The 21485-nt window shown below is 38.6% G+C and overlaps 1 protein-coding gene across 1 annotated transcript in view; it reads left to right on the top strand.

The window, feature by feature from the left end:
- ARHGAP8 (Rho GTPase activating protein 8) overlaps positions 1-21485 on the top strand; it is a 52363-nt gene that overhangs the window by 18239 nt on the left and 12639 nt on the right. The window contains exons 6-8 of the mRNA XM_034063338.1: positions 2268-2366; positions 3480-3590; positions 13754-13827. Coding sequence (XP_033919229.1) covers positions 2268-2366; positions 3480-3590; positions 13754-13827 — 284 coding nt within the window. The remainder of the gene's footprint in view (positions 1-2267; positions 2367-3479; positions 3591-13753; positions 13828-21485) is intronic.

Raw genomic sequence — 21485 nt, 5'->3', positions numbered from 1 at the left:
AGCTGTGCTATTAGACTTGGAGTAGTAATTGGCTGCTAACTCTTAGAAAAGTTCACAGGTTCCTGTTCCAAATACTTATTTTCCCTGTATCTATGTCTCTGTAAATAAGATGAATACTTTTTTTCTCAGAACAGCACAATACACTGGCAATTAAATCCTTTGTACATGGAATGTGAAAATGGATGAAAGTGATAAGCTTAAGCATTTATATGTAGCATAGGAAATTCAGACCAGGCTTATCATCTTAGGGCATCATTAAACAGGGTAGCGTCATCTTGACCTTCTGAACACCCTGCTTTCATTAGGATGGCTGCTCCTGTTTTACCAGTGTATACCTGGACACTTGCTCTGAGTCCAATTTAGTAACACTGTTGTTAAAATATGTGACCACTGGAGCTGACAAAATAATTGAAAGTATGAGTAAATTCAGAAAAGGTCCATAGGACAGAAGGCAGGAATTAGCTGAAGCTAGGAAAAAAAAACCTCTTTACTCCTTAAAATAGTTTAATTGTCAAATGCTCACATGTAAAGAAGTGCTTGGGGTTGACTTAAGTGTGGGTTTGTCAAATAAGGGAAAATGGAAGGATATAATTTTAAAACTGTCCACGTACAATTTGCCTAAATTATACTCATTGAAAACTGAAACTTATGAACAGTGTTCATTTACTAGAATGGTTCAGTTTAAAATTTGTTCACAGTACCTTTTCTTTCCAGCCTAGAATAATCTTATTCTAGCAGATTAGGCTTTTATGTAGGTGTCAATATTAAAGTTCACAAAAAAAAAAGAAATCCACTGGACATTGTTTTTCCAAGATTTTTGTTTGTTTGTTTGTTTATTTGTAAGAGCACATTTCTGTGTGTGAGCTAAAAGAAGATACCCACCTGTTATAAAAGGAATATAATATACATTTAGGTCAATGTGGTGGTGATGTGGCCTTTTCAAGGCACAGCAATAATTCCTAAATGCCCACTATTTAGTTACAAATTATGTGTATCTGGAGCATGCCGTGTACTGCCAGAGGTGGTTAGCTGAGAGTATTAGCCTGTGGCTTAGGTAGGATGTTGAAATTGTTGAATTTTTGAATAAAGGAAATACTGAAGAGCTCTGAAGTTGTACACCCACAGGCTGATGACCATCAGTCCCAAAATCACTTGCCTGGCAGCAAAATTTAGTTAGAATCATAGAATAGTTAGGGTTGGAAAGGACCTTAAGATCATCTAGTTCCAACCCCCCTGCCATGGGCAGGGACACCTCACACTAAAGCATGCCACGCAAGGCTTCATCCAGCCTGGCCTTGAACACTGCCAGGGATGGAGCATTCACAACTTCTCTGGGTTCATTTCAAATAAAAGCTAAAATGCTAAAAGTGACTGAACACTTGTACCATCTCCCACTAGAGGGAGTGTGTGCATGTGTATTTGACAATCAAGGGCTCAATACATTAATGTGAGAGAAATCTGTTCCAATTTTACTGTCAAAATAACTTGAGCAAAGTATACTTTTTATCATAAATACCTGTTATTTTGCTTGACACTTCATTGCAGGGCAGATATTTCGTATTGTGGAAAAATACAAAATTATTTCAGGCCATCTGTAGAAATGTGTCACTAAGCCTTGTTTGAACACCTCACCCAGTAAGGTAGTATAATCTGTCTGAAAGTCAAGACCTAACTAGTGATACTTGGTGCTTCAAATTTGGAAGTCTGTTTTGAACCAGTCGTAGAAAAACCTTATTATTCAGGATGTTTCCTAGAAGCTATCTAGTCCTTCTCAAAAATGGATAAAGCTGCTCAAGGATATGCACTATCCAGGCAGTGAAAATCTTTCCTGTCACTTGCTACTTTATAGTTTGTGTCTACAGCCCAATTATTTTGTCTTTTGGCAGGAGGAATGCCTAAATAACACATTTTGTTCTGTTGGCCATGTAACATCTTCTCCGAAGTTAATGGGTTTTTAGTGAGCTTTCTAATGCTATGGGAAACCTGGTTTTCAGTGTCTTTTAGAGTACTGTTTTTCATATCTATGCAAATCAAAAAACATTCAGATGGAAGTCAGTTATTTTTCTTCAAATCAGACTCTCAGGCGTGCACTGTATATGTTTGATCATATGAAATGAAATACATCTTACATCTCCTGCTGCTTCAATTACAGTCTAATTTTTGAGTTGCATCAGCACTTACATTTTTCTAATAGAAACTAAACCCTTCATAAACGTTCCTCCCATGCTGATTCTTATACTTCTTTGTGATTTTGGGTTTTTTTTTAGCCATAAGTTTGGGAAGAAAATCACTTACTTGAACTATCTAAGTGACCTCAGGGATCATCTCAAATATGACCAGCTAAATATCCCTCCAGAAGTCATCCGGTACGTGACAAGTTTAAAATATATTATTTCACCTTCTCTCAAGTAGAGTTTCATCTTGTTCACTGCATTTCAAGAAGAACCTAATCCTAGTTCTTCAGTGATTAAAAGTCTAGTTTACCTGTTTGTGCTTGGTTGGATTTAATTCTAAAAGCTGCATTGCCATCAGAGATCTGCTGAAGTGTGTCAGGTGTTTATAGAAGAAATGCTATATAGTTTTCTATAGATTTGGGATATCTCCATCTCAGCTGTGGAGCATTTTCTTAGTATAATTGCAGATTCTGTGTGAGTGTTGGTGAAACCAATCCATGTGTCAGTACTGCTTAAGAGTATCGTGTGATGTTCATGGGCAAAAGTATAATCCTGACCCTTTTGTTTGCATATTGTAACAGATTAAGTGACTTCCTTTTGCTAAGAGCATTCCCAGTCAGCAAAGTGTTGATTGACTTTATATGGATACATCTACTGTCAGTGGATCTATTACTTTTATATTGTGCATGTATGTGCATTATGGAGAAGTATTAGAGAGGGAGCAGGAGAGAAAAAGAAACGCATAGGACTGGAATTGTCAAGTGCCAGTATTAGTATCAATAACAGTCTTTTCGACACAGTGCTTTACATGGAAATGCTTTGATGTACTGACAGGAAGTGATTTTATGTCACTGCTGAATGAAAGTAACTGGAAGCTTTGATTATGACTGTTATTGATGCCTGGTAGGTTTTTACACACCTTTTGCATAAATATGGAATAACAGAAAATACGTTATAGCTCTAAGGTTATAAATTGGATTGCATGCTTGCCAAAGAAAGGGGAGTTGTATTTTAAGTAGCAGACAGGTTTGGATTTTGCTGTTGAATTATAATACATTCTATTTTTTTGGACAAATTTATTACTATGCTCCATTTACTGAAGCAAAAGAGCTCTGTCTTATTTCAGTATCTTACCACAAGTACTACTTAAAAATGTTCCTAATGCTTAAATTAAATGCAAGTTTTGTAAGACTAATATATACTATTGTCAGGAGATCAGCGTCAGGAACAATACTGGTAGTTGTTCGTACATATAGTCTGTCAACTGTGGTGCACAGAAAATCAATGATTTCTTGATTTTTGCAGACATGATGAAAATCTTCAGAGGAAACAGAAGGGTAAACTGCCACCTGTGGTTAAGGTGCCTCCACCACGGCCCCCTCTACCTACCCAGCAATTTGGAGTCAGCTTGCAATAGTAAGCCATGAGATTTCTAAAATATTATACTTTTATACATTGCAGCCTTCTGTGATGCACAGATTCACCAGACAGAATGCCTGCAAATATTCTGTTTGTTATATGCTTAGTTTCTCATTCTCTTTGAAAGCCACAAAACTGTGCTGTTAGACAATACGTTTTATGCATTCAGGACAAGTCTCATAGTCCCAGTGACCTGTGTGGTCTTCACGTTTACAATATCTTTGTGGTATTTACTGCTAGCATGACTTCACAACTTTTCTCCCAGTGGACAGAAATTTGCCCGTATATGACAGAGTCCTGAGCTAATCTGTTGTTGGATGCTGGCAGTATGAAAGTGTTTTGGAGATATTTTTTGATAGGAAAACCAGAACAAATCCTCAGGCTCCAAAATGGCTGCATAAAGCTAAAATGGATGCTTTAGCCTTTATATATTGTTGTTTTGTTGCTCACATATTGTTCTGATCAGAATTTTATGAAATGAATAAAATCACTGTCTTCCATAAATGCCCTGACAGCTGTTTACATAGATTACAGCACTGTATGTGGTATAAAAAATTATTTACTTTACACAAGGAATGGGATTACAATAGTACTTGCAAGTTTCAATTTTGGTAAAAAATGACAACAAAACCCACAAAGCCTTCTAGCTTTCTACCCACAGTCATTTCTGTCCTCTTTCTATTGCATCCTTCTCAAAAACAGCTGAAGAATATTGTTCACATTCAGCACAGGCAGTTTAGTCTGTCTGACACTTGGGTGTTTGTCGAATATCCTCCCAACTCCCACCCCCATCTACTTTTCTGGTTCTAATGATTCAGTTGTAAATGAGATATAAAATACAATTTTTCCCTGGTTAAATGTTAAGCATTAATCCTCTCTGGAAAGCCTGAAATTAGTACAATCAATATCTATTGTGTAAGAGCTACTATGACATTAACTTTTATGATATCTCTTTAGAGTTCAGCCTAACACTTGGAACATGGCTAACTCGCTTCCCTAATTCAGAGAATATCTTTTAGGTGGGTTCCACTGGGTCACTCAGATGGGCAATGTTTTATGATGCTGCTGTAATGGTAAAACCAGGACTGTTTGCCAGCATCAGGGCACACAGTCACTTGCCTCCGGCTTAGCCTGGCTGTCAAACAGCTCTGTCAAACTTCTCACAGGCTTATGCAACCAGACAGCTTGTTATATGCCACTCTTACTATAGGCTAGCCATATTTTACTTCTCTGGCTATGCCTGAACAGTGAACGGTGTCTTTCATTGAGCTGCACATTTTGAGGCTGTGGTGTCCACAACCATCTCTGTCACTTTCAGGTGAGTTACCATCAGCAAATCACATCCTTGCTGCATGCCTTAGCTTTCCCTAAGTATAAAACAGGTGGATATTTCCTAAAGAGTTTTTCTGTGGAAAATCTGTGGGTAGAGAAACACTGGGAGAGGTATTACTGTCATTTTTTGACCTGGAGAGGTATTAACTGTCATTTTTTGACCCAGAGAGTTCCAGTGCTAGTGATGGAGGTGCTGACAGACAGCTGCCCTCCATGTGTGGGTACAGTTCACAGCACTCACGTTCTAAAGTGGATGTACATAGGGATATTTGTTTCTTCTGTTTGCCTACACTTGTCTGAATTTCCTCTTGCAGAAGAAAGAGTGAGGCATCACCAGTCAAAAATTACAAATAAAGAAGTCCCCTAGAACTTGTAAATGAGAACTAAAGGTGTTAATTTTGACTGTGTTTGCAAAGAAAGGTAAAGCTAGTGGAGGAGAGGAAATGGTATGTGTTTGGAGCTTCTAAAATCCGAACAAAAAACATATCAACTTTCATCTGATAAATGAATTGCATTTTCTAATTCCCTCTCCCATTATGATCTCTATAGACTATAATGACAAAATGGCAGTGACGTCCCACCTGTCTAGCAAAGAGGCAGGTTTGAAGTCATCTTCTGAGTGAGGCTCTTTCTTTCCTGCAGAGAGCTACAGGGAGAATGATTTTATTTTGTATAGGCTTATGGGAATATATGTACTGTGTTAGTAAAAATGATACTGTCAGAGGTACTGCTGAGGTAAAGCTGCTGTTGTTAAAGAACTGTTTCTCTGGAGTCTTTTTCTTCATTTTAAGAAGAGAAATGGTAAGGTCCATAGGCCTGAGGTTTCATCAGATTCAGTACCTATGGGATAATGATTTCTATTCAGTCAGTAAAACACTGCTGAATGAGATACATCTAAGGCCATCACAGGTGGCCTAAGTTTGCTAAGATGGTTGGTAATGGCACCCGAGTCTTCTGGCTGTGGAAAGTGGTAAAGCTACAGCCTTTTGAATGTGCCTTCATAAAAGCAACAAGCAGCACTCTCTCTGGTAACATGTCCTCATGTAACCTTTCTCTCAGTTTATGTGAGTTAATACATTTGCTTTTCAAAGATATAATTTAAAACTAGAAGAACAAAGTGACTAATTTTTCTTTTTTTGATGTAATAGGAATCCATATTCAGATTTGACAGGTACTTAAGAACTTGTAGCACAGATTGGGTGGGACAGTTTGCATGTTTAGGGTTTATGATTTCTGTCTCAAACTTGCTAATTTGAGCTTCTTACATGCAGATAGAGTGAGGAGAATAACAACCATAATGAGCTAGTGTCCTGGGTTCAACAGTAGCCGTCATTTTTCTCCTTCTTAGTAGCAGGTGCAGTGCTGTGTTTTTGACTTACCGCCTGGGAACAGCGCTGGTGACACCAGTGTTTTAGGTGCTGCTCAAATGTTTAGTCTAACCAAGGACTTTCTGAGTCTCATGCTCTGTTAGGGAGGAGGAGAAGCCAGGAGGAAGCAGGGACAGGACACCTGACCCAAACTAACCAAAGAGGTATTCCATATCACAGCACATCGTGCCCAGGATGTAACTGAGAGTTACCCGAAAGGGCTAGCTCACTGGACAGTCAGGCTTGGTATCAATGGGTGGTATTGTATTCTTTTTCCTTCTTACTTCCCTTATCATTATTATTATTGGTGGTAGCAGCAGTGGTTTGTGTTATACCTTAGTTACTGGACTGTTCTTGTCTCAACCCATGGGAATTACATTCTTTCCATTCTCCTCCCCATCTCTCCGGGAATGGAGGCAGGGGGAGAAGGTAGGGGGAGTGAGGGAGTGGACTGTGTGGCTGACTTGCTGACAGGGTTTAAACCACGACAGCTAGTTGAAAGGTTTATCAGGCCTCATGTCATGTCTCTAATAAGGGGCAGTAGCAGATGGCAGCAGGGAACAGTGTTAGAACAGGGCAAGTGTATAGTGATACTTCCTCAGTCATAATGTCCCAGCCTGTAGCTGTCTGAGATTTACAGAGGAGAGTACAACAGTACTATGAAAACTACTTTCTGTTACTCACCAGTAGCTATCACTTTTATAAATTCAGACATTTCAAAGAATATTCATGTATTGGGTTGATATAGCAAGACTATTTTTCTGTTCTTTCAGCAGTACTACTGTCACACATAAAATGTAGAATATCAGGAGTTAGCTATTCAGAATATATCCTCACTAGTTTGCACTGCATGTCAGCATGAAAACAGGATTTTGATTCTAAAAGTAAATTAAAGATTTTATGTTTAAAAAGGCAAGGAAAAAATTGGAGAACCCTCCACCTGTATTGATAGATAAACACAGTTAAAATTCGTGAATGAAGCTTCCTAAATTTGCAACACTTTAAAGGAATTAATAATTGACTATATGGGCTAAGCAGCATCATTGTCCTCTGTTGTATATTCAGCATGCTCCTATAAACCCCTGTTGTTGCACCCGATTGCCTCTGTAATCAAGGAAGGTTACAGCTGAGCTCTACAACAGAACACAGAGTTGACCTTCGCCAGCTATTGACATTGTTCTGTTTTCTCCAATTGGTTTTGAAATCTAAAATTAAATATCTTTTGTGGGAAGACAGTAAATGTTTTGGTTTTCTATCTATTGACATGGATGGGGAGAGGGAGACAGAATTGCCACAACTATACAGCTTTTGTTTGTTGAATTGTTGTCATAAACATTTCAGGGTGCTTTCCCTTTGGTCATAATCTTTCTGCTTGTGCATGCTGTACATGCGTGACCAGCAAGGAAGAATGCATTCTAAACCAAATCTCAGCATGTCTCAGCAGGGGAAAAAATGAAAAGGAGAGGAAAAGCAAAGAGAGACAAAGATTATCAGCCAAGAATACTTAATGACACTTCAGAACAACATATAAAGGCCTTTCATGATAACTGTCCACTGTCTAGAAATGAGTCATTGGATATATAACGTGTTGCAGTAACTAATCATATATCCTTTAGTGAGAAGTACTCATTTTCTCTGGCTACTCTGTTTACTAGAATAGATCCTTCTTGAATCTGACATGTTGCTGCATTACAATTCAGATCTGTGAATCAGTTACAGAAAACTATGCTGTGCACTGAAATGCTCTGTTATGCTTGGCTTGCAAGCAGAAAGAGATCTCTCATTTCAAATTGCCAGTAGTAGTGCCTGATCTCCAATGTCAGCTTGCATTGTCCATCATAAAGCACAGCTGCTCATCACACCATCCTGAACAAGGCAAGAAAAATGCAGATTACTTGACAGGATCCACAAAGAGAGGATAAGGTGTAATTTCATTGACCTCTGAGCTGGTCTGATTTACATTAGCTGAAGTAATGTCCTTATTATTTTCTGTCACCTTAGGTCTAGTAAACCGAATGCTGTGTCCCACATTGTGAAATGCTATGAAAACAGACATCCCAGCTTTTCCCAGTGTTGCAAAAGCAGAATAATCATTTGCACGTGACTTTCAGTGAATATCCTACTTTATTTTCAAATGCCATTTATCCTGAGGACCTCTTTCACTGTACCGGGAATGGAACCTTTCCTTCAAAGGAAACAGGAATCCTATAGAAAATGGTAGAAGTGCAGAAACGGTATCTTTTTTTTCCTAGAAAAAAGAAAAATGATGTGTAGGTTTTATTATTACAAATTACAGCCCAGTTATTTGTCTTGCCTCTCTGACAGATAAACTAGTGCTCAGCAGGAGCCAGTGCTGTAAATAATCAGTTTGCTATTTATACACTGAAATGGGAAACACATTTATGGCTAACAATAATAATTAGAAAACATTTATAAAAAGCTGCTGGGTTGTTATTTGGTGCCTCTGGAGTGAGCAGCTGTAAGAAAGCAAAAACAATCAGAGCAACTTCAGAGAGGCTGAGAATGGGTTCCATGAGCTTAAATTGTCAATAATAAAGATGTAACAGCTTCCAAGCAAATTAAAGTCTTGATGATGTTCCCATTTAAGTGAATTAGACTTTCGACTAATTTTAATAAAAGTTGCCCTAAATGTTTAGAGTACTGATTTGAATACATGGAACAAAATTATTTGACATGTAAAGTGTTATAACTCCCCTATTAGAAAGACTAAAATAAATGTGGTGGAGGGATTTGGTTTTTCCCTTAACTTGATTTGCTGCAGGCTTCTCCTCGCTGGTATTCTAAACATTGACCTTGGTACTGACTTCACCTCCCAGCTCCTTTTCTTGTTTAGTCCAGCACCCAGAGTTATAATTTCATTGGGGATTTCAACTTTCCATGATATGCAAACAAACACTAAAACTTCCTTCCTTGTGTGGTTTATTAGCAAGGCTAATTTATTAATGGTGCTGCACAGTCGCTGCCTGTTTTGTTCTATGTTGTTGCAGCAGGATTGATATACAACTGATCTGCTGCGAGAGAAAGTAATTCACATACAGAAACTGTCTTTCAGAGTAGAGTAGGGGGTTCATTTGTTCTGCATTTGCGTGGCTCTATCTCCTTTGCTGTGACCAACTTCTGCAGGGGATGATAAGAGAACTCATGGTACTGAAGCACAAGTTACTTGTTAATTTTTCCTCTCCAGGGTCTTGGTGGAAAGCAGGGGGAAGGGAAGAACAACCTGGGTCTGAGAGCTCTGCTCAATTACTGCTTGGTTGTAACATTAACACTGACCTTCCACTCTCCAGTGTCACCAGCATGTGTGAAAATGCTGTAAGATTGTTGAAGCTGGAAGGAGCAGGGGAGACTAGGAGTGATGGGATACTTTTGCTGCTAGGAGAGATATTTTGCATAGGTACCTGATTGTCATGTGGACAAGAAGAGGACTCTGCTCTGAGGAGTGGGTCATAAACTTGGTTCTGGTAGTATTTCAGTCCATGGCCTTTCCTAATGAATGATTTTTTTTTCTCATGAAGCACTTATGGGCTCTGGTTTAGCCCTCATAAGATGTCTGTGATAAGGGGGAAGACTGAGGTTGGACTGGGTCTCACAAGTCAGGTTATAAATCTCTCTTCTGGCTGTTATCATTTTGTTATGATACTACAGAGAATGAGTACTCCAGCAAGTCCAGTACTGTTTCATACTGAAATTAATGGTGCCTTGCTAATGTGTAAGGACAAGAATTGTATAATTTCATGTAAAGATCATTTCATGCAAGCAGCAGAAAATAATGAGAATTACTAATGTTTTAAAACTCATACTTCAGGATTATCTGAATTAAACACATTCCTTGCTGTTAATCTGTTTCTTCCTGCAAGTGCTTTGTATACATTGTAGAATTTATGTGGTCAAATGCCTAAAATTATCATGCTATGAACACAATTTTGTGGAACTTGGCAAAATTTTTTTTCATCAAAATTTCTGTCTGTTCACATGTCATGGTTTGAGCATGTTTTGAGGGTGTTTTTGTTCAAGGTTTTTTCCAGCCAGGTGGAGGAGGGGAGTCCGGGAGCAAGGAGAGACAGGACACCTGACCCAGGCTAGGCAATGAGGTATTCCATACCATAGCACGTGATGCCCAGGATGCATACTGGGAAAGAGAAGGCTGGAGGGGTAGAGCTCTAGAGGAAAATGGAGGATGGAGCACATGGTGCTCGGCCAGCCAGGGTGGAGTGAGTTATGGGTCGGTGGCTGGTGGGGTGTTGTATTCTCTTCACTTGTTGTTTGCTGCATCATTATTATTTGTAGTAGTAAATGGCAGTAGGGGTTTTGTGTTATGCCTTAGCAATTAAACCGTTCTTATCTCAATCCGTGGGGGCTACATTCTTTGGATTCTCCTTCCTAACTCTCCGGGAGTTGGGGGACTTGGTTTAAACCACGACATCACATCAAGGAAAATTCCCCTTTCCCAAACAGCTCCTGTTAGATGTAGATACAGCAGTGTCCGCAGAGTAGTATTAGCCCACATATAGAACAGTATTGAATTTTATACACTTTGAGTTCTGGTATGGATACTTTGTTGAAAAAGAACAGGAAAAAATTGTATAATTAATTGATATTTAGTAAGGCTCACAGGAGAGCTATGGGCTTACATCAACCATATTTGACAGAGGACTGGAGCTTTCACAAATACTACAAGCTCTTAAAAATCATTGGCTGGAAGGAGAGAAGCTATAGCAGGAACTCCAGTTTCAGTTGTCTTTGGTGTGCTGGTGCATTAGTTAGTGTTTAGATGGTCATTATTTATGAGCTACTCCTTACCTTATGAGGAAATATGAGATGAAGAGGTGAGGGTAGGAAATTAAAATACTCTGTAAGGGAAGTGAGGTCGTAGAGACATAAGGAAATTAACTCAAATTATTATGATGAGGGGAGAGGTAGAACATGGGATATAAATCCATAGCAGATCAACTTCTTTAGTTCTATGGCTGAGGGAACAATTTATTTCCTTTCAAACAGCAGGTTGGTCTAAGTATTTGAAATAGTAGAACAACAAGCTCTGGGAGCTGGATTAACAAGTTTATTATAATCACGTAACAAGTTTCGTTGTTTTATGTAGCACTAGTGGAAGTGACACACAGTAAAGAGGAAAAAAATATGGTCTAGGAGAATCTGGGTAACATACAGACACACAGATATTAGTGCTTGGGATGAAATTGGATGGTGAAAATAGGGAAGAGGAGGAATAAGACTGGGCAGTCAATGAAACTGTAACTGGAAGAAATGTCACTGGTGGCTCAGCATTGCATCCCTGGAGTGATGAATGAGATCAAAATATTTGATGGCTGAATAACTGAATAGCATGAAGTATATTCTCCTGTCAGTTTATGAGTAAGAGAGGCAAAACCACAGAGTGATTCAGTACCTAAGGCATGATCTTGCTCCAGGTCTTTCCTTTGGAGAAATACCCCCACCACCCCTATATGTGAAGCTGGGGGTGACCAACCTCCAAAGCTTGGAGATCCAAACTTAAGCAGTCCACATATCTTCTTGTAACTCCCTTCATAGGCATAGGAAAAACAAATAGGAGGAGGTGGAGCAATTTGACAGTTTCCCTACCCATCCACGCTGACTTATGTTGCTGTAACATTTATCTTAAAGTAGGTTTTATGTGTAGTGTAAACAAAATACAATAGTGGATTGCTACTTCCATGCAACAGCGTTACAGGATTTTATTAAATATACTCCAGTTATGACTAGTTGGTTCATGTTAATAAAGCAATAAGCAAGCCGAGGCAGAAATAGTGTAAGTCACAATACATAGAAAAGAAAAAGACCCAAAGACCTCTGGAGGTGCAACCTCAACTAGTAGGATTAGGGTAAGGCTGTGTTTACATGTTGTATAAACATCCTGTGTTTTCTGTGGATGAGCTGCAGCATTTGCAGCCTCTCATGATACAGTCACAGATCTCCGTTCTGTTTTGTGCTACTGCTTTAGAGTTTCTTTGTGCTATTGCTTAGAGTTTCTTTCTCTGTTCACCTTTTAAATCTCAAAGATAAAATTGTACACATAAATGCATCTTATGTCTGCTTTAAAATCTGAGACTGGTCCTTTATTTTGTTGTTGATTACTCTTAAAATGTAGCAGAATACTCAGCAAATCTGACCATCTCTTTTGTTATACTTCCTAAACTGTCAAAGACTTTTTTCTTTTTTAAATAAGAAATATGATTGCAGTTTTTTTTACACTGCCTAGATCAAGAAAATTCTATGTTCAGTTTTTTTGCCTCAACCGTTCACTCATATGAGAAAGAAATCCCATTTCATGGAAGTCATTCAAAGCATTAATAATCTTGCTGCATCACTTTGCCTTCAAAATAAATAACACAATATCCTTTTAATTATACATACACTGTGGCTTAAAAGGAGGCAAGTGACAAAGAAAAATCTGCATGATAAAAGGTCCCTAAATTTGCAGCATGCCTTGATCAAGACTTATTATGAAGCATTTACTGCATACTCCTTCCTTGCCTGCCTCTAAGCTGTCTCGAAACCCTGTTCCATGAACAGTGTCCAACTAAATCCAATCAGAGCCACCACCACTTCTGTCACTGCATCATGGTTAAAAGCAGCCCTGCTGGGGCATGCTGAGTGAGGGGAACAGAGCTAGAGCAAAACCAATCTCAAGTAGATGCAAAGTTAACCTGGAACATCATTCTTCTGCTCTTTCCTTGATTCACCTTCAGGACAGTAAACAGCACTTGTTTATTTTACAGATAAATAGATACGGTAGGCCCCCAATACCTGAAGGGGGCTTACAGGGATGCCGAAGAGGAACTCTTCATCAGAGACTGTAGTGATAGAAGAAAGGGTAATGACTTCAAACTTAAACAGGGGAGATTTAGGCTAGGTACAATGAAGTTCTTTACTGTGAGGGTGGTGAGGCACTGGAACAGGTTGCCCAAGGAAATTATGAATGTTCCATCACTGACACATTCAAGGCCAGGTTGGACAGGACCTTGAGCAACCTGGTCTAGTATGAAGTGTACATGGCCATGGCAAGGGGGTTGGAACTGGATGATCTTAAGGTCTTTTGAACCCAAACCATGCTATGATTCTGTGATTATTACTCAGCGCTGTTGCAATTATACAGCTTTTCTAGCAAGAAGAAAATTTTTAGGAACAGCTCTTTGGATAGAAGTCCAAGCCTCTTGTTTTAATGGCTTGTTCAGGGCTTGTTAAAGTTGTGGAGGACTCATTTGGTGCAGGCTCCTTAATTTGTGAAATTTAATCACAGAAACATTATGTTTGGAAGGGACCTCTGGAGGTCATCTACTCAATCCCTCTACCATGTGTGCTTTCAGGTGTCTCTCAGGTTTTCGTTGAGACTGCTCTGTCTTAGTTTGACTCTATCTATAAATGCTATTTAAAGGCTGTTACCTTTTTCTTTTTTCCTAACAGTATCAAGGACAAAAATAAAGGTGAACTAATCCCCCCAGTAATGAAGGAAACTGTATCCTACCTAAAAAGAAAAGGTGAGTTTTGTGTTGGAAGAGGATGTGTCTTTTGGAACAAGGACAATAATATGAAACTATATAACAGTGCCTGATTCAGAAAGTTTACATCTACACAGGATATGTTAGTATCTTGAAAACTTGAGTGGCAATTGGCCACTGCCTTGAGAGCATTCATAGGTAGGGAATACTTACCATCCAGTTGTCCCATTATGAAAAAAAGCCAAAGACTTCTTGCCCTTTGGATTAATTAGGGAATATGAGAAAATGAGAGATATCTTGAATACACATCATCAACCCATATCATATTGTTAGTTATAAGTAGAACACCTAGTAAAAATCAATGAGAAGTTGCTGGTTTTTATAGACCATAAAAATTCACTGAAAAACATGTTTTTCAGGAATAAGCTCAAAGTCCTTCCTTCCCAAAATATTTTACTGGCATTTACAGACCCTTTGTCTGCAGTTCATAACTATAGTATAAAAATGCAGATTACAAAGACCTGTATTTAAAATGGGAGAGTCTAAATCTGAGTTCCCTTTACCACGTTCGTGCACAGGCCAAAGAGAGAGTAGATTCAGCCACTGGCTATATCACTGAGCTCCCCAGTGCATACCAGACCAGCCTAAAAGAACCAAGTATCAGGTGCTGGCTGTAGAGTAGGTGCACTGTGTTCCCTATATAGGGGCAAAGGCACATGCAGGGAGAAAGTCAGAGGTAAGGTTACAGTCCTGAAATTGCTTTTCCCAGGGTAATGTGATTGTATGTTTTGATTCCTGATTTTTAAGGCAGTCATAGCAACATTTCCATAGCCCTTTGTGCGCCAAGGCCCCAGAGTTTCACAATTTGTTGCTACATCTCACAGTATATATACCTCTAGCCTAGGTACATTTATCTTACAGATGATAGAACAGAAACAGAGCATAACACAGTTATGTGTCTGGCACAACATTACACAGTGGTAGAGCTGGGAATGATTCGTAAGATCTCTGAAACAAGGGTGTGAATTTTTAATAGGTATGTCAAGTGAAGAAAATCAAAATGTGTTTGGTTCAGTTATTTGGAGGGAAAAAAAGAGAAAAAGAAACTTCACTGGCATTTAATATGCCATTAAGTTTGGTTAATATATGGACAAATCTTGAGGATAAGCATGATTTTTGTGCAGACAAAATCCAGATGCAGATCTCTGTATTTCTGTTAAGTGAGTTTCATCTGAGATTTTCCTCATTTACAGAGCTATTTTAAAGTAAATTTTGAGTAAATTATATTCTTCTATAGACATGCTCAGCCAAAATCTTTATCCCACAACATTCCCAATTCTTAATTTGCATCCCTCATCTGTCATTCTCAACAGGGTAAATTTTGCTTTCAGTATTCAAATAGTATGCATCATTGACCTCTATTCATTTTAGCTATTGCCACTAGGTTTGGTCTGGGTTTATTTGAACCCGAAGTGAGAAATTTCAAGCTTTTTCAAAGCATGCATTGAATATGCTTCACATTTGTGAACACAAAGGGGAGGGCAAGCAAAACTCTGCTTCTCGGTTTTATTGCTGATTTTCAAGGGATATCCTGGCTTCATTTAAATCAGTGCAAGATCATGCAATTTAAATGAGAACAAACTAAACGGTGTCTTGCCATCTTCACTAGGCTGTGCTCTTTTGTATTTTAGCTTTAACCCGTGGTAAATAAGGACATTAAATAACTGCCCTTTTTATTGTTGTTTGGTTTCATACGCTGAGTGAAGCTCATTAATTACATGGATAGCAGAATGAGAGAGACATCCACTGCAGTGGATACCTGCTTACAGCTTGCAGGCAGTGGAGCATAGAATCTATAGGGATACTTGTATACAGAACAGCTAGCTCCTCACCTCTTGAACTGCTGATTTATCTTCAAAATACATGCAGCAGCCAAGGCCAAGTACTGGAGTGGGGCTAGTTCTGCTGTTAAAGGTATATACTGATCTGCAATAGATTAAGAGTTTCTGACAGACTTTATTGAAAGCCTCTAGGTCCAAATACACGATTTCCAGTCAAGCCCATAAAAGCTGTTGGATGTGCTATTTCCAGACTGTTGCTAATGATGAAAACTTTGCAGGTGTAGCTTGTGTCAAATACTATGCTTGTATACAGGGAATGTAAATAGTTCACTACTAAGAATGTTGAAGGCAAGTGACAGGCAGCTTGAGACAATCCTTGTAATTATAATTGTAAGTGGATAATTACAGCTTGTGTAGTGTATCAGTGCAGGCCCCATCTGCAGATGAAAGCCAGACTTTTTTGTGTTTTAAATTGTTATGAAACAATCATCCTTACATATATTTAGCTTATCTTAATAGGTAAATACCTCTTCCTCACTAACCACAGGAGTCCAGAGAGCTAAAATGAGGATGGATCTGTACTAACATTATTATTTCTCACAGCTGTTATTGTTTAGAAATTGAACAAAAATATAATCACTAAAATGTTAATTGATTTAAATTTTTGGCTGTACTTGGGAGGAGGGATATGCGTATCTAGCACTTTCATGGACCTATTCAAAGATTTTAAGGAAATAGAAGGTTTATGGCATCATTATATTGTGTTAGTGACCAGTAACTGGTAGCTCTTGCACTGATCTGACATAAAACCTCCATGTCTTGCTTTTGTTCTTTTCTCGGTGTTTTGTTTCATCAGTATTGAACCAATCCCATACTTTTCTCTGTCAATAATTGCTGAGTCCAGCTCAGGCACCCACACTTTTCTGCAGCAGCAACACCAATTGCACAGTGCAGGGGGAAAATAGCAAGTTTTAGCTCTCATGGTTGTGATAAAAAAGGGTTGGCTTGACATTGTCGTTGCAAAATTTCTTCTAGATGAATTATTTGTTATTCTGAAAGCAGTAATCATACTTGGGTTTTCTCCAAAATTCATCTCTTTTTTTGGCTAAAATTTCATCTGTTCAGTGCAGTGTCAGCACAGTTTGTAAAGGGCAGTCTCTGAGGAAACCTGATAATACTTCTGAACAAAGCCCTTGTCCTACTTTATGTGTCTACACAATTCAGTTGGCATGGCCACTGATACCTAGTTCAGCCCATGCACTTGCTAGCCAGACTGTCTCCTTTTTTTTCCCCAGCTGTCTGTCCTGTGTCCCCAGGAAGTAAGGGCATTTTCCAGCCAAGCCCAGGTTTGCTCAGAGCTGTCATATTCCCTATCATAAAGAGATCTTCACAAACCAGATTTCTAAGGAGATGGCTTGTCAGGTAGAGTGTTTTCTGACATTCTCAGCCAGCTGATGCTTGAAAGCCAAGTACCTGCCATGCCAAGGCGGTTAAGCAGTAGGTGATAGACATGCATTTTTTTGCACTTGATTATAAGTGTGCAGGTATCTGTTGTACCTGCTGTCTGCTATGATTTTAACTCTTTCTCTAAATCTGAAATATCTCAATTCTGCCATCAGCTGCAGTGAGTGTCGGTTCCCGTGCTGACAGCCCCGGGAGGCTGACTGGCAGCATTCTTTGCACTCCAGACGCAGCCATGAGCACAGTGAAAGCTTCAGATCATCTTCCGGAAGTGACAAAAATTCACTGTCATTACCCTATTCCATTTGATTTTGGCATAGTTTCCAGCTTCGCAGAATTAGAAGGGAGTTTTATTTTTCACCCTAGGTGCAGTATTTCCACTTCTTCCCATTGCTACATTTTCACATCTATGTACCTGAAATCAGTTTCTGAAACTGACTTGGATCACAAAAGCTTCTGCAAAATTGTGCTTCACCAACAGGGTTAATATTCCTTGAAACATCAGAGACCCTCTGGTATCTGTTAAGTCCATTCTCTACAGCTCAAGCTCTTGTTTCTTGAACAGATCTGATGAAGGAGCTCTGGTGACAAACTAGGCACCAGCCTGCAATAGTATGCTATCAGGCTAAGGAAACTTTCAGTCTCTAAAGTTCACCCAGCCACCTCCATCTTAATGACTCCAATCCCTTTGACAGATTGCTTCATATCATAATTTTCCTTCTTGAGGTTTAAATTAGTTTCAGACAACACTGTTTACAGAAGTGTTCTTCCCTGTGTGGAGGCATCCCTATCTGTATAAATGAGCTGAAACTCCCCTTTTTGTACTGAGTTATTAAGTGGGTTCTGACAGTAGCCAGTATGTCCTCATTCCCAACAGCCAAATCAGCGTTATGACAGTAAGTGTGGGATTCTTCCTCATATATTTATCTGAGCAAGGTAACTCTCACTGGATCCAGTAAGTCACTCGGTACCTTAACAGAGACTAAAGAATCCACTGTAAGCAGATATTACATCTGTTTGTATTACGTAAATGAGCTCTATTACAGCTGATGCTTCAGATACTATTACAATAAACGCAACAAATTAAGTTTCTTAATTTTTATAATAACTTTCAGGTTATTTTTTTAAGAAGGGAACACAACCACAACCAGTTCCTGTCTAGTTTATAAATGCAAGGCTTCACTTGCACTAAATAAGGTATTTTTTGTGTACTACCTTATGTCTACCATGCCATGAGAAATTACCTTGCTTAATTAAACATTCACTCTCTTGTCAGAACAATTCATAAGTATTTCTAATCTAGTGTCATTCCTTTGACAGTAATGATCTCGATGCTTTGCTTACAGGCCCTTTTTTCCAAGAGGCCAAACTTATGCCACAGGGTAGTAATTTTCTTTCTCTGGTTAATATGTTCTCACATGTCCTCAGTCCTTCCTTTGTGTGGAAGTGAGACTGTAAATGTGGGCTGTCGCTTCAGACCAACTTTTCTGTAAGGCCATGCTATGGATGATGTATCTTTGTATGAAATGCACTTCTACTTTTAAACTCAAGTAAGATTTCAGAGCAGAAGTTCCCATTTGTGTCTTTTACTTACATGTGTCTCTTCCTAGGAAAGCATATTACAGATTGGATATAAAGTACTATGATAAATTAAAAGCTAGGTAGTGTATGGCCGGTGGTTTTGGTGTTTGTTTAGTCAGTAATTAGTTTAGTTAGTACAATTCACCACGCTGTCTTAGTTTTTAAACTCTGACCTGCAATTTAGATGTACTAACTGATGCACACTAAAAATACAACTGCCCGGCAACATCCATATTTTTTTAGCAAACCCTCAAACGTCTGGAGGTTAGGTGACAGCTTTAAAGGGAATTATTTGATTCATTATGGTGGGTACAAACTGGACTATTTAGACCTGCATAAAAATGTCAGGTTACAAGCAGCAGGAATGTTGCTCAAGTCTATCTTAAATAGTAATACGCTGTAATTTGTATTGGTCGTGCAAAATGCCAATTTGAAATACAGAAGTAGGGTTATTGTTAATATATTTTATGTTTTCGAGAGTATGGCCAAAAGTATAAACTAAATGCTGTCTGTGGTTTAAACAATTTAAAACAAAAGCTAAATTGCTGTAATTATTACTAAAATTTCCAAAATTTGATAACATTTGCATTCTACAGAATGGCTGTATAAGGAAACAGCTACAAAGAATTGCATAGAGAACTGATTACTAAACAGGCTGTGTGAGATCAGCAGCAGCTCAGAAGTAATGGAACAATAAACTCATGGTGAAGGAATCACACTACAGAATTATAAAACAGGAAAGATAACTGTCCCCTATAGGGAAATTATCTTGCAGTACCCCCATTGCCAAGTCTTTCTCTCTCACCTCATCTCTTTTGTTGACTGGGAATGCTTAGCAGCACAGTTTTTGTTCAACATTGCCTCGTGGTATCACAGGAAAATCCTCAGCAATGGCTAAGACTTCAAAATGGAATGGTAATAACCATGCTGTAGAAGTTTAATGATAAAGTAAAATATATCCTATGGTATGGCTATAGTGACAACTAAAGCTGTCCTTTATCTGTTCAATAGCAGAAGCAGTGGTAAACATGATTAATCTTTCCTCCTCATCCCCTCCATGAAGCACAACAAATCTTGCTGATGGAGAAAGTTTTGGTTCCATTTTTTAATGTGAATAAATACATTCTGGTGGTGATAGTCAGAACAGGTAGAGATGGATGGTTATGCATTCTGAATAGGTTTGGATTGCTGCAGCTTAGCGAGTTTTCCTCCTGGCCTCCACATCTTGTGATCAATCAAATACCTTTTAAAATGCAACACTGGGACAGCCTGACATGGGCCATATAAACAAGTCTGAGTTCTTGGCTCTTTTGTTTTCATATGAATGTTTTTACCTAGGGTTCATGGAGATGAGATAAATCCCAAGACTGGTTCATGTGCCATCAAATAAAAATGAACCTTGTAATAAGCACAGTTTGTGTTTTTGGTGCTCAGGCATTGTAAATAAATTATGTTCAGAGGTGTCAAGTGTAAACTGGGAATATTCATTCATAAATCCTAACACTAGAAACTATGCCATTCAAAACCGCAAGGACACAAATACATTTTGGATTCTTTGGAGGATGCACAGTTCCACATTCTTGCTGCTGCTCAGCTTTTCAGTAGAGCTGGAACTGTCCCTTCTCTTCCTCGCTGCCCTTGATCTTCTGTATTCTTTCTTGCACTACAAATCATCTTTACAGAGTACAGACATCACACTCACTTGTTCTGTATTCATTGTGCAAAGGGAAAGAAAGGCTATGTCATCTCAAACTTGTACTGTATTCTAGCTTAAAGAAAACTCAAAAAAAAAACAACCACACACCCCCTAAAAAAATAAAGCCACAACAAAACTCAAATTTGACCTAAACATAAAAATTCACAATTAAAATATACTATAAACTCATGAGCCCTCATATCAGAAATAAATTATTTCTAATTCTTAAAAAGGAATCTTACTAGAATTAGGTAATCTGCAAAACGATGTCTAAATCAGTTGTATTAATGAGAATGATAATCTCTTTCAAATGAGGATGGACACTTCCTGAGACTTGGCAGGACCCTAGTGAAAAGAAACATTTCCAAACTCGGTTTGGGACAGAAGGAATTTAGATGCTTGCTCTGCTTTTTCTCTTCTGAAAGCAGACAAATTATCAAAGGTTTTTGGTGCCAGCAACCCTCAAATCAGGGATGATTGAAAGAAAAAGAATGTAATTTTCTCATCTCCCTTTCTCTGACAAGTTTGCAGCAATGTGACAGCATGTGTTGCTTTAATTTATCTTTATCAGTTTTGATTTTCTGTGTCTTTCCTTTGGGACAACTGATTGGGGGGGCATAAGGGGGTTAAGTATTTTTAGCAACAGTTTATTAACTCAGAATGTGACAAAGTTGTGTCATTGTACTGTGAAATTTTGTCTGCTGTGGTAAAAACCATCTTATTTCAATGTGGAATGAAGTGCCTGCCTGTTTTCATTTATGATTACTGACATTGAAATAATTACTCAGTTAAGTTCTCAATTGCAGAATCATTTTTCATTGAATACAGATGGCTCCTTCACTACTCACACACTGTGTTTTCCCCACACTTAATATTAAAATACAATTTCACTCTTTTTGGTTTAGTGAGTTTAGTGAAGGGTAGCAAAAGTCCTACCTATCTATCTGTCTGTCTGTTTGTCTGTCTGTCTAGCTAGCAAGCTAGCTATCTTTTTATTGGTGAGAGCAGGGAGCAGTTTGTGCTGATTTGTGTGAGGCTCTGCAGCACTGGTAGAGTATGTGAGTGACACACAGCTGCATGTTTATCAGAATTGGAAAGCCTATGTCAGTCATCCTCTC

Source organism: Melopsittacus undulatus, chromosome 5 (genome assembly GCF_012275295.1).
Source record: "Melopsittacus undulatus isolate bMelUnd1 chromosome 5, bMelUnd1.mat.Z, whole genome shotgun sequence".
Lineage (NCBI taxonomy): Eukaryota > Metazoa > Chordata > Aves > Psittaciformes > Psittaculidae > Melopsittacus > Melopsittacus undulatus.
This window is presented reverse-complemented; position numbering and strand designations above follow the sequence as displayed.